At 36.8% G+C, this 15211-nt stretch overlaps 1 protein-coding gene across 5 annotated transcripts in view; it reads right to left on the bottom strand.

Moving 5' to 3' along the window:
• The window catches only part of ARHGEF12 (Rho guanine nucleotide exchange factor 12), a 153218-nt gene that overhangs the window by 36655 nt on the left and 101352 nt on the right, over window positions 1-15211 (bottom strand). For 4 of the 5 annotated variants that reach the window (XM_017523553.2, XM_017523552.2, XM_017523555.2 and 1 more), the window contains 11 exons: window positions 13657-13731; window positions 10529-10621; window positions 8926-9036; window positions 8540-8638; window positions 5256-5298; window positions 4526-4631; window positions 3955-4092; window positions 3135-3167; window positions 2696-2810; window positions 1844-1949; window positions 10-222 (listed from right to left, as the gene is read on the bottom strand). In XM_017523553.2, the coding sequence (XP_017379042.1) occupies window positions 10-222; window positions 1844-1949; window positions 2696-2810; window positions 3135-3167; window positions 3955-4092; window positions 4526-4631; window positions 5256-5298; window positions 8540-8638; window positions 8926-9036; window positions 10529-10621; window positions 13657-13731 (1132 nt within the window). The remainder of the gene's footprint in view (window positions 1-9; window positions 223-1843; window positions 1950-2695; window positions 2811-3134; window positions 3168-3954; window positions 4093-4525; window positions 4632-5255; window positions 5299-8539; window positions 8639-8925; window positions 9037-10528; window positions 10622-13656; window positions 13732-15211) is intronic. The other variant, XM_017523554.2, reaches the window with a different exon arrangement.

Genomic DNA, 15211 nt, shown 5'->3' with positions numbered 1-15211 from the left:
TTGATTCACCTGTATCATTCTCTTTCCCTCCTTCCTGGGAAAAAGAGGCCCCTGAAGCTACAGAAGACATGGAATTGGCAGGCAGGTATCCAGTGTCTGTTCCTTCATTTGCTAACCCACTCTGGCGCAACTTGGCAGAGTCCTGAGGTTCAGGACTCACAGATGAGGGTGTGGATAAGTGCTTAGGGTGGCGCGCCTTCTGTAGTTCCATGGCTCTGCCAACTGAACAGAAAATGATGGTTAATAGTCTGTATTGCAAACTAGCTGAAAGGAAAAAACGACAATGTAAAAGAATCTGGAACAATGTCTGAAACATGGTGGACCCTAAAAATATATATAGTGAATTATTATACAGAGAAACATACAGACAGATGAAGGAAGGAAGAAGAGAAGAGAAAAGGGAGAGGAGGGTAGAGGAGAAAGATGGGGAGATGGAGGAGGGATGAGGGTGAGGAAGAGGAGGATGTGGGGAAAGAAGGAGGGTCATGAGAAAAGGAAATAAGGAGAGCAGTCATGGACAGAGGGAGGAGGAATGCTGAGAGACAGACGTGGAGCTTTGTTCATTTGTAAGAATGAAGATGAAGTCCTTTATTTTTGTGAGTTCTTAGTAAGCTGCCATCCCAGTTCTCCCCCAACACTCACAACTTCATCAGCACAATGTGCCTGAAGATCATCCAGACCAATCCCCATCCTGCTAATTATCCTGTTCACAAAGTCACCACAAGAAGCCAAAGACTCCCACTATGGTCCTCATCCTCCATAGCATTCTACACCCTCACACAACTTTTTATACCCTAATCTAACCCCACCTTCCCTAATTCCTCAAATTCTTCTTTTATATGCCTTGGAACTCATGGATAGCATCTGTGAAATCCACCATCTCTTTAACTTTCTCTGAAAATTTCCCACCTTCTCCATGTTTCCCAACAAGGGGCACTACTGGCATTTGAGTAAGGACTCCTCATTGTGTGGGACATTCACTATCACAGTTTCACTCCCACCACCCTACCATGCCAATATCTTTTTTTTATTGAGACAGTGTCTCACTTTGTCATGCAGGCTAGAGTTTAGTGATGAGATGATGGCTCACAGCAGCCTTGACTCCCCAGACTAAAGCAATCCTCCTACCTCAGCCTCCCAAGTAGCTTGGACTACATACATACACCATGATACCCAGCTCGCTTTGGTGGTGGTGGTTGTTTTTGTAGAGGAGGGTCTCTCTGTGTTGCCTAGGCTGGTCTCGAACTCCCAGCTCAAATGATCCTCCCACCTTGGCCTCGCAAAGTGTTGGAATTATAGACAAGAGCCACTGCACCTGGCTTCAGTGTTTTCAAATGTGGTACTGCCTGAGATAAGAACCATCACATGACCCCTTCCCATCTCTATTTCTCCTGCAGCCAACCCAAGTGGGCTGATCTCTCTTCATTGGGCCTGAGGCAGAAGGAAAATCAGAAAATAAACTGGAGATGTGGAGAAATTTTAGAAGTAAGGAGACTAAGTAAGTATGTATAAAGAGACTAAACATGTGGTGGAGAGGCATATACACACTTCTTTAAAAAAATTTAACGAACACAAGTTGAAAGCAAACAGAATCAGAAGAGGTAAGTAAACTATGTTATGGACATTCGACAGAATACTGCCTCTAAAGATGTTCATGACAATTATGTAGCAAGATAGGGGGTACTCAGTTCAGAAATAATGCTGAACAGAAACAAGGCATATTAAGAGTTCAGCAACATCATCTTAACAACTCCTTTTTCCAGAAAGTCACTCTAGCCAAGAAGCCTCTGATATGAAGAGGGTCTGGAATACTGAAAACATACCACTTCAAACGTCAACATACTTGCACTGTTGTCATGACGGCTTGGTCTCCGTGGGGGTCCCAGGATACTGGGGAATCCTCTTCGCTTCCCTTTTTCTTCCCCTTCTTTATCTTTCTTCATACTTTGCTAGAGTTGAAGTACAAAAAATAAGAGATATGTAACAGAGTAAATTTCTTTTGCTATTTTCATAGTGTAATGCTAATGGTTAGCTCAAAAAAATTGTTAAATGTAAATGAAAACCCATGCATATGTATGCACATACACAGAATGCTCATTAAAAGTTCACACAGTGCCATGTACACCTCAAACTCAAGATGTTTTCACAAATCCTTTATCACTGACAGTTGGAAAAAGCAAAGGGTAGTTTTATAGCACATTTACCAGGAACTTATTCTATTAAGAATTCATTCATCCATTCAACAAATATTTACTAAGTGTCATACTAACAGTTGAGAATACAATAATAAAGGTCCTTGTATTCACACAGCTTTCCAATCTAATAAATCCTAAACAAAAACACAAATAATTACAAACTGACAGAATACTGCCACTAAAGATGTTTATGAAAATTATGTAACAACATAGGGGTAATTAGTTCCGGCAAAGTAAAAGTATAAGGCATGAACAGAATCAGAAATAGCACTCTTGGTAAACTGCTAATTTCACTTTTCACATTGTCTAATATTAGTTTATATGTCTGGATTTTTCACTAGATTTTGAGTTTCTTGAGAACAGAAATAATATTGTATACATGTTGGTATAACTAGCATTAATTTGCTGATTAAGTAAATACTAAGACAATGGAAGACACTGCAACCAGATGTAAAGAAGCCGTAAGGCCTAAACATGCTATTACATTATTTTAGTCTTACCTTGATTTTTGGAAGAAATCCAATCCGACCCCGCTTGTGCTCCAAATTTCGAGGCTCTTTCACTTTTACTCCCAAATGCTTCATATACATGAGAATAACATACTGCATGGTGGAACTGGAGGAGAAAGGATGAAGTAAATTAAGACTTCTGAGAAGGGAGGGTTGGTAGAATAAAGACATCAAATGATTTCCAAAACCCCAAGCTTGAAATTATTGAAATTAATCAAACAAAAACTAAACAACTATCTAGTCATTGCACAGAGAAAAGAATTCTACTCAGGACAACAGTAGAATATTAGTCAAATAACACACAAGCCACCAGAGGGAGACCACAATCTTTATTTGTAAGTTAAATAAATTGTGATTTAGGGCTGAAAGAAAAAAACATAGCTTATTTTTTTCTTAAAATTCTTGGGAAAAAAAAAAACAATTATGTTACCTCTTATCTTCCTCTACAGCCTGAGCAGTCATCCTAGAAAAAAAAAAAAAAAGTTTAAAAATGAAATATAGAAGTTTAATTTAATTATTTATTTATTTTTTGAGAGCGAGTCTCACTCTGCTGCCTAGGCTGGAGTGCAATGGCATGATCACTGAAACCTCCACCTCCCAGGTGCAAGTGATTTTCATGCCTCAACCTCCTGAACTAGCTGAGATTACAGGCATGCGCCACCATGCCTGGCTAATTTTTGGGTTTTTAGTAGAGATGGGGTTTCACCATGTTGGCCAGCCTGGTCTTGAACTCTTGGCCTTAAGTAATCTGCACACTCAGCCTCCCAGAGTGCCGGGATTACAGGCGTGAGCCACCATGCTTGGCCTTAAAAATTGTTATTAACTCAGACATCTGAAACAACAGAACAGAGCCAAATGATTTGGGCCACATCCTAGAATACCAAAATAACCCTAATCCCCTAAAGAACCACATGTGTTTCACCCTCATGTCACCTACTACACATGTTTCATAGCAAGAAATATGTCCAAGGCCCATACATTGAAAATAATGAAAGTAATCAACCTGTTTTTTATCACTGATTAGAAATTTTAGAGTTACCCATTTACCAACACCCAGAAAAAGGAATACAGACATTTACCTAAAATATCAGAAAAAAGAAAAACAAAATTCCAGTTTCTCAAGTACTACGACAAAATAAACGGCTCCACATACACAAGCTGACAGCTTTCTAAATGTGCCCAAAAGGTACTTCAAGCATAAGCAGCATCTCAATAGAGAAGGCGTTGCCACATGTACTTCCATTACTTACAATACTTCTTCAATTTTGGCCACAATCTGTTCTGCACATGTCCGCTCCTTCTCCAAAGTTAACCGGTCCTTGTCTCGCTCTGCATCAAGTTTAGTCAGCTCACTTTCAGCCAATGTCAGTCCCATACTACGTTTCTGCCTAAAGTGAACAGAGAAGTTTCCTGAGGTAGCCTAAAGAAAAACTACCTCACCCTGGGACATTTCATCACAATCTCCATAGCTATGGTTTCTAGGAACAGGCAAAATTTCCACCTATGGGTTCATGTCGTCTAGGATACTAGAGGGAGAAAAACTCAAGAGGCAATGTCTCCAAGAACACATATAATATCTTACAGGAACACACTTAGCATAGACATGGCACTGAGTTCAGATACTGAAAGTGCCTGGTATGGAGAATCTGGACTTTTAGTTCCACTCTAACCCTTTGGCTCCAGATGTTCATTATGTTTTAGTAACAATAAGACTATATGGTTTATCTAGTGCTAAGCTAAGTATTTAATGTGTAACTTTTTCTTACCTAAAAAAATTAATTTAGAATCATCATATCAAATTCTATCTACCACTATGCTTACCGAAAGTCTTCTAAGTGCCTTTGAACTTCTGGATGGACTCTTTCTTGCATTGTTTGGATATAGTGGCGATGTAGATCCTCAGGAATGAGCTCAGGTCTTCTCTTTTCTTCATAAATTAAAGAAATTATGTTATCTAAAGGTATGTTCTGGGCAACATACAATTAGCATATATTAATGGCAACATATCAACGCTACTTGGTACAAATTTAACTCGGAACATGCCAAAGGGAAATTCTTCAAGGCAGTTCATGTATTTCATCTCAAAATTTTGATTTCATTTGTTCTTTTATTTATTTATTTAGAGATGGAGTTTTGCTCCTGTCGCTCAGGCTGGAGTGTAATGGTGCAATCTCAGCTCACTGCAACCTCTGCCTCTTGAGTTCAAATGATTCTCCTGCCTCAGCCTCCCAAGTGGCTGGGATTACAGGCATACACCATCATGCCAGCTAATTTTTGTATTTTCAGAAGCAACAGGGTTTCACCATGTTGGCCACGCTGGTCTCAAACTCCTGACCTCAATAATCCACCCACCTTGGCCTCCCAAAGTGCTGAGATTGCAGGCATAAGCTACCGTGCCAGGCCTCATTTACTCTTAAATGTATTATAGCCTCTTCTGTTGTGATTCAGGTGATCAACTAGTCACCATGTGACAGATAAAACCTTTACAGATGAGCTGAGCTACATATCTATTAAGATGTAATTCTCCAGGACATTAATGCTCCAAACTTACCTAGATCTACAGATATTTCATCAGGAACAGAAACTTTCAGGTGCTAAAATGAAATGCAAACAAAAGGTGTAACAACACTAAAGATATTTCAAGACGTCACAAGTACTTGTGTAAAGTGAAGGGATACACCTTGGATACCCATTCTATAAGCATAATCTCATTCAAGCTCATGTATTCATTCATGTTTCACAGCTCTAAAACATTCTATTACTTAAACTTGAAAATAAGCCTTTTTCCCAAGGATCATGCTATAAAGGAAATGTCTACAGTCGTTTCACTAGATGACTGAATGCTTCTGTGACACACTCACCCTAATGAATATATTGGCTTTGGCTTCCTAGAACCATTGGTTAATAATCAGTTATAGGTCATTTAGATGAAGATAGGTAAAACCTAAATTATGTGTATATTATCATAAGAAAAATGTACTCACATATAGTCATGACTTTTCTTTCCCCTTATATTTGAGATGCTCGCCCTGAAGACCATCATATTCCCAATTGTTCTCCTACATAAAGTTTAAGAATCCTCAAAATGTCACACTCCCAGTGAGAAAATACTGAAAGTCAATGTTGAGTTTTTGGAGTTTTAAATCTCCAGTAACCATCTATAGTTCTTGCTACTAAACTAACTAAGGTGACTGTCTTAGAATTTACTTATTCCTAGCTAGGATTTTTCCCATAATACTTGCATAATAATTGCCAGGTTGTTGTTTCCCATCCCCGCTCCCCCAACTACTGGAGGGGAAAACCATATTATTTTGTATTGAGAGAAAATATCTTAACCTCTTCCTGCTTATTTTGTATTGTATACCTATTTAAGTCATGCAATTCCAGAATTTAAACAAGACCTATGATATCTGAAGTTTTAAATTTTAAAATAAGTCACTGCTAAAAATTGTAAGATCTCTTATATTCATCTGAATAAAGGTGAAATGGATCTTAAAACTTTCTCTTTAAGTTGACAGGCAGTAGCTCAAATCAACTTTCTTAAAAGTATTTCTAGCCTAAGTGCAAAAAAGTAATAAAAGCTCATTTGTACATGATGGTGTTTATATGAAATAAATATGACCTGCACCATGAAAGTATAATTAGCAAATTAATTGATCAGGATTCTTCTTATATTTTAATGTTGATATATAGATCATAAGTAGCAAAATATAAAGTTTTGATTTAACTTGGTGCCCTCTTAAGAAATGCAAAATTCAAACATACTTCAATATATTGTCATTTTTTTCAGAAAAGTAAATTATTTTAATAAAAATAACACAACATTTTAAACAATGGGAGTATGATCAGAACCCTAATTCACTTAACACATACCTGAGTAACCCCGCTATGTCCCAGGAACTGTTCAGTGTTAGGGACACCACAGTGAACAAACAGAACAAAAATATCTGGCCTAATAAAACGTATATTCAGGGTAGGAGAATAGGAATATAGTCATCCCTCGATATCCACATGGGATATTGGTTCTAGGTACCCCCATAGATACTAAAATCAGTGAACTCTCAAGTCCCTTATATAAAATGGCATTGTATTTGCATATAACCTATGCACATCTTGCTGTATACTTTAAATCTCTAGATTACTTATAATACTTAATACAATGTAAATACTATGTAAATAATTGTTATACTACATTTTTAACAATTTGTTTCATTTTTTATTGTGATATTGGTTTTTGGTTTTTTTCCTTGAATATTTTCAACCACGGTTGGTTGAATCTGTGGATGTGGAAGCTGCAGGTACAGAAGGCTGACAGTATAAACAAACTAAATAAATAAATAAAAGTTCTATGGACAAAAATAACAGAAAAAGTGACAGAAAGTGCAAGAGGTGAGATTTTAAGTAGCCTTGTTAGGAAAATTACTGAGCAGATCATTGCATTTAGCAATGTGAAAGTGTACAGACAATTTTGTAAAGGAATACAAAAACAAATGGGACAGGAGCTGGAGGGAGAAGGAGAGCCAAAATGTGTTCACTTTTAGAAAGGGAAAATAACAATGTTTGCACGCTAATGTGAATGATAATCCATGGAAAATAAAAAAACCTATGATGAAGGTGAAGGGAAAATAATTGTTAGAGTAAGGTCTTTGAGTAGGTATAAGGTATACACTGTGGGTAAACTGGGGCAGAGCTAGCCTTAGATGAAAGATGGACAATTGAGGCCAGGTGCAGTGCCTTATGCCTGTAATCCCAGCACTTTGAGAGGATGAGGCAGGCAGATTACTTGATCCCAGGAGTTCAAGACCAGCCTGGGTACCATGGTGAAACCCCATCTCTACAAAATAAAAACATTACCCGGCATGGTGATGTGCACCTGCAGTCCCACAGCTACTTGGGAGGCTGAGGCAAGAGGATCACTTGAGCCCAGGAGGCAGGGGTTACAGTGAGGCACAACTGTGCCACTGCACTGCAGCCTGGGCAACAAAGCAAGACTGTCTCAAAAAGAAAAAAAAAAAAAAAAAGATGGACAATCCCTCCATAGAGTAGAGTACATTGTGTAGTATAATGAAGGCATTTGATTCATCTTGTAGAAGTTCTCTTCTATATACTTTAAATTTCTCAGAGAAACAAGGTCAAGGTTATCAACTGAGAAAAGACTAGAAAAGGAAGTGATGGAGGTTTTAGGAGAGAAAAAGTATGAAGCAGTCATCTAAGAGAACTGCAAGGGTGAAAGGACTAGAGACCTGTAGCATGATTATCCAGGATGCATGAAGGCCTAAGTGCTATTTACCCATAACAAGACTAATCATACAACTTACTATTATAAAAATTTAAATAGTTTTAATGACATAATAAAACATTATCATCATTTAGTTCAGTGTGAGCGAAATCTTTCCTACCACTTTTTAGTAAACTTATGCTTCCAAACTTCAAAGAGGCCACCCAGAGTTCAGTTATGCAAGTATTATTCCTGGGGTCTTAATATATATGTAATATCATATGTATTCCCTTTTTTATTTCCTTACTCTAATTATTCAATACAAAAAAACACAAATATATATCTGTGAGAGAGAGAGAGAGAGAGAGAGAGAGAGAGTGTGTGTGTGTGTGTGTGTGTGTGTGTGTGTGTTCCCTAAAACCTGTGAGAATTCATATGCCGAAACTCATTTAGAAATGATTTTTTTAAAAATAGTTTAGAATAACCAATAATTGAAATATAATACAGATGTGAGAAAGCACAATAAAATCCAAAAATATGGAAGGGAAGATTGGCAGCAGGAGGCCAATAATTCCATATACTAAGGCAAAGATTACAACATTAACTTGGCAACTTACTGCTGATCGATCTAGGAAGAACTGATGAAACTCAAGGAAGATGCGACGAGTTTCCTTGGAATTGGTATGTTTATACAGGTCTGAATAGAGATAACAGAGCTGTAGCGGAGAAAGGAATGGAAAAGACAAAATGAGGAATCATGAAAAATATAATTTGCTAGGCCATCATTGAGTAGGAATGTTTGGAACAGGTAGGTCACCATAAACAATGTAGTTATTACTATATAACCAAATCTTTATAAATAACGTTTTAATTATCTTTCATATCTGTCTTTACATGGAAAACTGAAAGAAATCTGCCCACTCATCGCATAGAAACGAAGACTTCTATGGCATATGATACCAACAGAAGAACTCTGAATCTGCTAGACTGTAAAATATATTACCAAGGTGGCAGGGTCAAATTGTGAAACTACATGGTGTAAGAAAACAGCCAAATGAGCCGGACGAGATTTTAGTAATTCAATGCTCTGGAAACAGCTGCACTGTCCATTGATCTAGAGGAAGAAATGATTACGAATCAGTAACTCCAACATACAAATGTAAAATGCAAAGTAGGCTCAACTGAACATAGCTATCCACATTTCACTTTGATCTCCCTATGAAAAATTCAAGATTTAAAAAATTTCACTAAAATTTATTAACAACAGAAGCTATGGAATCTCTTTCTCCTAACATTAACCATCTCTTGGGGATAGGTTAGAAGAAAGACCACTTAGGGAGAATGGAAGTTTAGGAAATGATTATCAAGGCGCTCAGATGTATACAAATCGTATGTAAAAAAACCAGTCTAACAACATTTCTAGAAATGTAGTGGGAAGCTTTGTGCCCAATCATAAAATAGCTGTTTTTCCTTTTCTTCTGGGCTAATTGAAGAAATGGTGGGAAATGAAGTTGTATGAGTTTAAGTAAGACAAATCCCAGAATATTTGTATAATCTCTACATACACTGAACACAGAAAACAATACTGTAAACTAGCATCAGAATTTTCATATTCCAAATCATTCTAAAGACCAGCATTACCCCCCAACTATCAAACCAGACAAAGTTATTACGAAAAGAAAAACTACACACCAATATCCCTCATGAACAGAGATGTAAAAAATCCTCAGCAAAATAATGGCAAATTGAAACTGATAATATATAAGAGGGATAACACATCATGACCAACTGGGGTCCATTCCAGGAATGCAAGACTAGTTTAACATTCTAGTATCAATCAGTGTAACTTGCCATATTAATAGACAATCAGAAAAACCACATAATAATCTCATTCAACAAAATTCAACATCCAGTCATGATAAAAACTCTCAGCAAACTAGGAGTATGCCTTAACCTAACAACACTTAACCTTATAAATAACCTCTAAAAAATACTTACAGCTAACATCATACTTAATGATGAAAGACTGAGTGTTTTTTCCCTAAGATCAGGAATAAGGCAAGCATGTCTTATCACTCTGATTCAACCTCATACTGAAAGTCCTAGCCAGTGCAATAAAGGCAAGAGTAAGAAATAAAAGATAAACAGATTGAAAATAAAGAAATAAAAATTGTAGATAACATATTTATCTATGTAGAAAACTCCAAAAGACTTATTTTTTAAAGCACCTAGAAATAATAAGCGAATTTAGCAAGATCATAGGATATAAGGACAAGAATCCAGCTAATCATATTCCTTTATCCCACCAATGAACTGGGATTTGAAACTTTTTTTTAAATACCATTTTAAGAAATACACTAACCCCAACAAAATGAAGTACTTAAATATAAATTAATAACCTAACACTCACTGGCTTTAAAAGCAAGGTCATTTCTGTTGGCCAAAGCTAAAATAACCAATTAACCCAAGGGGCTATTGGTTCTTAAGATTTAGCTTCAAATCCTTATGAATGTTACCTTCATCTCCAGAAAGTGTTCATTTTTGCAACAAATCAGACATTGCAGAAAAGTAATAATTTGTTTTTTAGAAAGAAAAAAAGTCATCACCTGTTCATGTTCAGTACCAAAATCATCATCTTCTGCTCCAATAATATGAGGTGCTATACGGGTTGAGGGACTTCCGACGAGTGATTGAGTATCCTGATAACATTCAGAGAAAAGAAACAGAAAAATTATCTGGTGGTCAAATTTAGAAAAAGAAGAAAGCCAACCCATCAAAAACACATGGTTCACTTAAATGGTGAGGTTTCTTTTTGTTTATTTCCTTTGAAGTACTTTAGTTTTTCAAAGTAGGGGTTTACAAAGTTTCAAGGCCATGAACCACTCTGACAGAGAAAATGATCACAACGATTGTTTTTTCAGGGGAAAAACCATTTCCCTTGGAAGAGTAAATATCCTTTGCTCACTATACGCCTGATTATCTGACTCTAACACTTTCTGTATACTTCTGTAACTTCATTTATTGATTCATATATACCTAGAACTTCTTACAGAAAGAAATAAAGTTGTTTTACATAAATGGTTACAATTAAAAAATTAAAGAAAAAGTGAATGAAGACAATAGGACAAAGGAAAAATAACAGCAGAAATGATAAGACAAAGTTAGCAGAGAGGTTAATATACCTGAGAAGTACTAATCCATTAATGATACATAATTGAAAGTTATCATGGAGCAACATTGTTTCCTTTTTAATTTATTTTTATAAATGTATAATGCGGGGTTTCTCAACCGTGGCACTGCTGACATTTTGGACCAGAGAGTTCTTTGCTGTAAGGGCTAGCCTGAGCATTCTAAGATGTTTAGCAGCACCCCTGACCTCTACGCACCCACCAAATTCCGGTTGTAGCCTCCCAGTCCTAGACAATCAAAAATGTTTCCAGACATCTGTCAAATGTCCATGGAGGCAAAATCACTCTTGGCTGAAAAATTACTGATATGATGCTGTAAAATCATCAAGTAATTTCATAAACACAGCTATAGAAACAAAGATAACAATTTTGTAAAAATAAATTGTAGATTGGCAGATAGTTCGTCATGCAATAGTTCCTCCATTTGTCAACTCACACAGTTGTTTTCAGCATGACAACGGCAGTACAGAGGCATTAACAGATAAAGTAATAAGCCTTGGGGCTGGGCACAGTAGCTCAGGCCTGTAATCTCAGCACTTTGGGAGGTCAAGGAGGGAGCATCGCTTGAGGCCTGAGTTTGAAACCAGCCTGGGCAAAACAAGACCCAACTCTAAAAAAAATAAAACAAAATAGCCAGGCATGGTGGCATGTGCCTATAGTCTTAGCTACCTGGGAGACTAAAGTTAAGTGGGAGGATTGTTTGAACCCAAGAGTTGGAGGGTTACATTTAACCTCTGCACGACAGCTTGGGTGACAGAGTAAGACTCTGTCTCATTCATACATATACATTTACACAAATACATGTATACATGCATACATACAGGATGTCTGAAGACCATAAATACTAAAATCAAAGACTAAATAGGATTAGGGAAATAAACATTTTGGAAGAAATAGGAAAAGAATGAGTTTGGCTTAAATCTGACAGCAGTTTAACATGTAAGATCTGCATGGAGTTTAGCAAAGAAGGGTGGGCCTATCTTGGTTTCAGAGACATTTGCATAGCAGTTATAGTTGAAGCTGTATAAACAGATCCGTAAGTTTTAAAGTGACTGAATAATATGTATCTGTAGTTTTTCTTCCTTGTGTTGCAGCACTACACATTTAGTCTCCTAAACATAATTCTGCTTTTTAACAACTCTTATTATTTTCTTTAACCTCAAGGCTTTAATAATTCCCATAAAAAGAAATCAGGTGAAACTGGCTGGGCGCTGTGACTCACGCCCAGCTAGTTTGGGAGGCTGAGGCGTGTGAATCACCTGAGGTCAGGAGTTTGAGAACAGCCTGGCCAACATGATGAAACCCCATCTCTAAAAAAAAGAAAAAAGAAATTAGGTGAAACAACATACATTAGTTTAGAGCAGTAGTCAAATAATTTTGATATTATAACTGATTTGATGTCTCTGATTTTTCAACAGTCCCTAAGTTGCTGATAATAAAAACATGACAAAATGCTGTTGTATCTTTTACTACAAAACTGTAAACAAATCTAATTAGAAAACAAAACCAAAATGCTTAAAAGCCTGCAACTAAGAATATGTAAGATCCAGCAATTCTACTTCTAGATAAATACCTAAAAAAACTGAAAGCAAGGCAGCATATTCACAATAGCCAAAAGGTGTAAGCAATCTAAGTACCCATTGACAAACGAACAGATAAACAAAATGTGGTTTATATACATGCTATGGAATATTATTTGGTCTCAAAAAGGAAAGAAATTCTGACACATGCTACAACATGGATGAAACCTGAAGTCATTTGCTAAGTGAGATAGCCAGTCATGAAAGGATAGACACTGTATCATTCTTTTTACATGAATATCTAAAGTAGTCAAATTCACAGAAAGTAGAGTGGTGGCTGCCAAGGGCTAGGGACAAGGGGAAAATGTAGACTTAGTGTTTATTAGGTACTGAGTTTCAGTTGGAGAAAATGCAAAAGTTCTGGAGATGGTTGGCAGTGATGGTCGCACAACAATGTGAATATACTTAATGCCACTGCACATTTAAAAAATAGTAAAGCTAGTACATTTTATGTTACCACCAAGGTAAATACTAAGGAACCTAATAATATTTACTAACTATGGAATATCTCTTGACTTATTCAAATCTTTATTAAGCTTCATACATTTAAATTTTTTTTCTCCAAAAAATAAAAAATAAAAGGCCAGGTGCTGTGTGGCTCACACCTGTAATCCCAGCACTTTGGGAGGCCGAGGCAAGTGGATCACGAGGTCATTAGTTCAAGACCAGCCTGGCCAAGATGGTGAAACCCCATCTCTACTAAAAATGCAAAAATTAGCCAGCCGTGGTGGTGTACGCCTGTAATCCCAAGTACTCAGGAGGCTAAGGCAGAAGAATCACTTGAACCTGGGAAGCAGAGGTTGCAGTGAGCTGAGATCACGCCACTGCACTCCAGCCTGGGTGACAGAGTGAAACTGTGTCTCAAAAATAAAAAATAAAATATGCAAACATCAGATGTGTTTATACATACTTTCATTATAAGGACAGTTAAAGAGAGCACTACCATTGCATGAATTTCATACTCACAGTGTCCTGAATTGTTTCACTTTTCTCTGGGTTTTCCTCCAGATAAATCCTCTCTTTCGGGCCACTCTTGGGACTCTAATGGAAAAACAAGATCTTCAGTTTATTTCAATAGGCACACCAAAAGGGGACGAGGAAAACAGTATGAAAAATACTGTTCTGATTTTCATATTTGTATTTACAACTACTAAATATCTTTCACAGAACAGCTGTTTCTGCTACTTTTTCCTTACTTTGGCAAGTCACTTATTCTCTCACCTTTTCAGTTTTATGTTGATAAACAATACAGAACCAACAATTCATTTTACCTAATCTCCAGACCTGGAGGTTACTTTTCCACCAAATAACTAAATATTTTGTATACCTCAAACTCATTATGTCAAAATCAAACTCTCTTCATCTTCCTTAACCCTTACCTTCTCAAGCTATCCTTTCTATCTAAGAAAAGCATTTTGCCCTTCTTATGAGTACAGTGAGCTTCTACTATTCTGTCTTCAGATGAAACGTGGATTTTAATACATTTATATGGTATGTTTGGGATAACTTAATACAGTTGTTCTTCAGTATTTCTGGAAGATTGGATGCTCAAGTCCCTGATAATGGTATGGCATTTGCATATAACATATGCATATCCTTTATATACTTTAAACCATCTCTAGATTACTTATAATACCTAATACAGTGTAAATGTTATATAAATAGTTGTTATACTATATTGTTTAGTGGACTGAGAACAGACCATATAAAATATAAACTATATGGCACACAGAAAACTCACTTTGTGGAGATGAGGAACACCCCAAAGCAATGGGAGCCATTCTTTAGAGCAACTGAAAATGAGGAACCAGGGACCTAATGAATGCCAATAGGGAAGATACATTTTACCTATGCATATACCAAGATATCTTGGTGATATCACAAGATATTTCCGTTACCAAGAGAAAACAGCAGTTTCAAATGTATGACCCACCTTGGAGAAATGAATGACTTCGGGTCTTGGAAAAAAGATATAAAAGATAAGATCAGAATAATCCTGTCACAAAAAGCAAGGACGCTATCAGATATTGGAGGGGCATGTCAAAAGAACACAGGAGAAAATTTGAGGGGGCTCCCACCAACAACAAAAAGAGTAACTCATACTGAAATCTATGAGTTCAAAATATTACACACATAGATCCCTCTCACTTGTCACCTTTGGAGTTTGTAAGAGTGTCATCTCTCCTGAAAAGACTCTTCTGAAAAGAATCAAGGGAAGTATTTATCCTACATTTTCTGCATAAGGTATATTTTAGGGCAACCTACTAGCTAGTAAGGGAAATCATTTCTCATAATATAACTCTATGTAATACAGAATAATGACAAAATTATCCTTTTGAAACTGTGAATTAAACAATGGATCGAGGCATTTTGATCATGAATGGCATGTGAAAACATTTCATAAAAGCTTGAGGCCAGGTGCGGTGGCTCACGCCTGTAATCCCAGCACTCTGGGAGGCCAAGGCAGGTGGATCACGAGATCAAGAGATCGAGACCATCCTGGCCAACATGGTGAAACCCC

The sequence above is a fragment of the Cebus imitator genome, unplaced genomic scaffold (genome assembly GCF_001604975.1).
Source record: "Cebus imitator isolate Cc_AM_T3 unplaced genomic scaffold, Cebus_imitator-1.0 Scaffold28, whole genome shotgun sequence".
In the NCBI taxonomy this organism is placed as follows: domain Eukaryota; kingdom Metazoa; phylum Chordata; class Mammalia; order Primates; family Cebidae; genus Cebus; species Cebus imitator.
The sequence above is the reverse complement of the archived record's forward strand: the minus strand, read 5'-3'. Positions and strand labels throughout refer to the sequence as shown.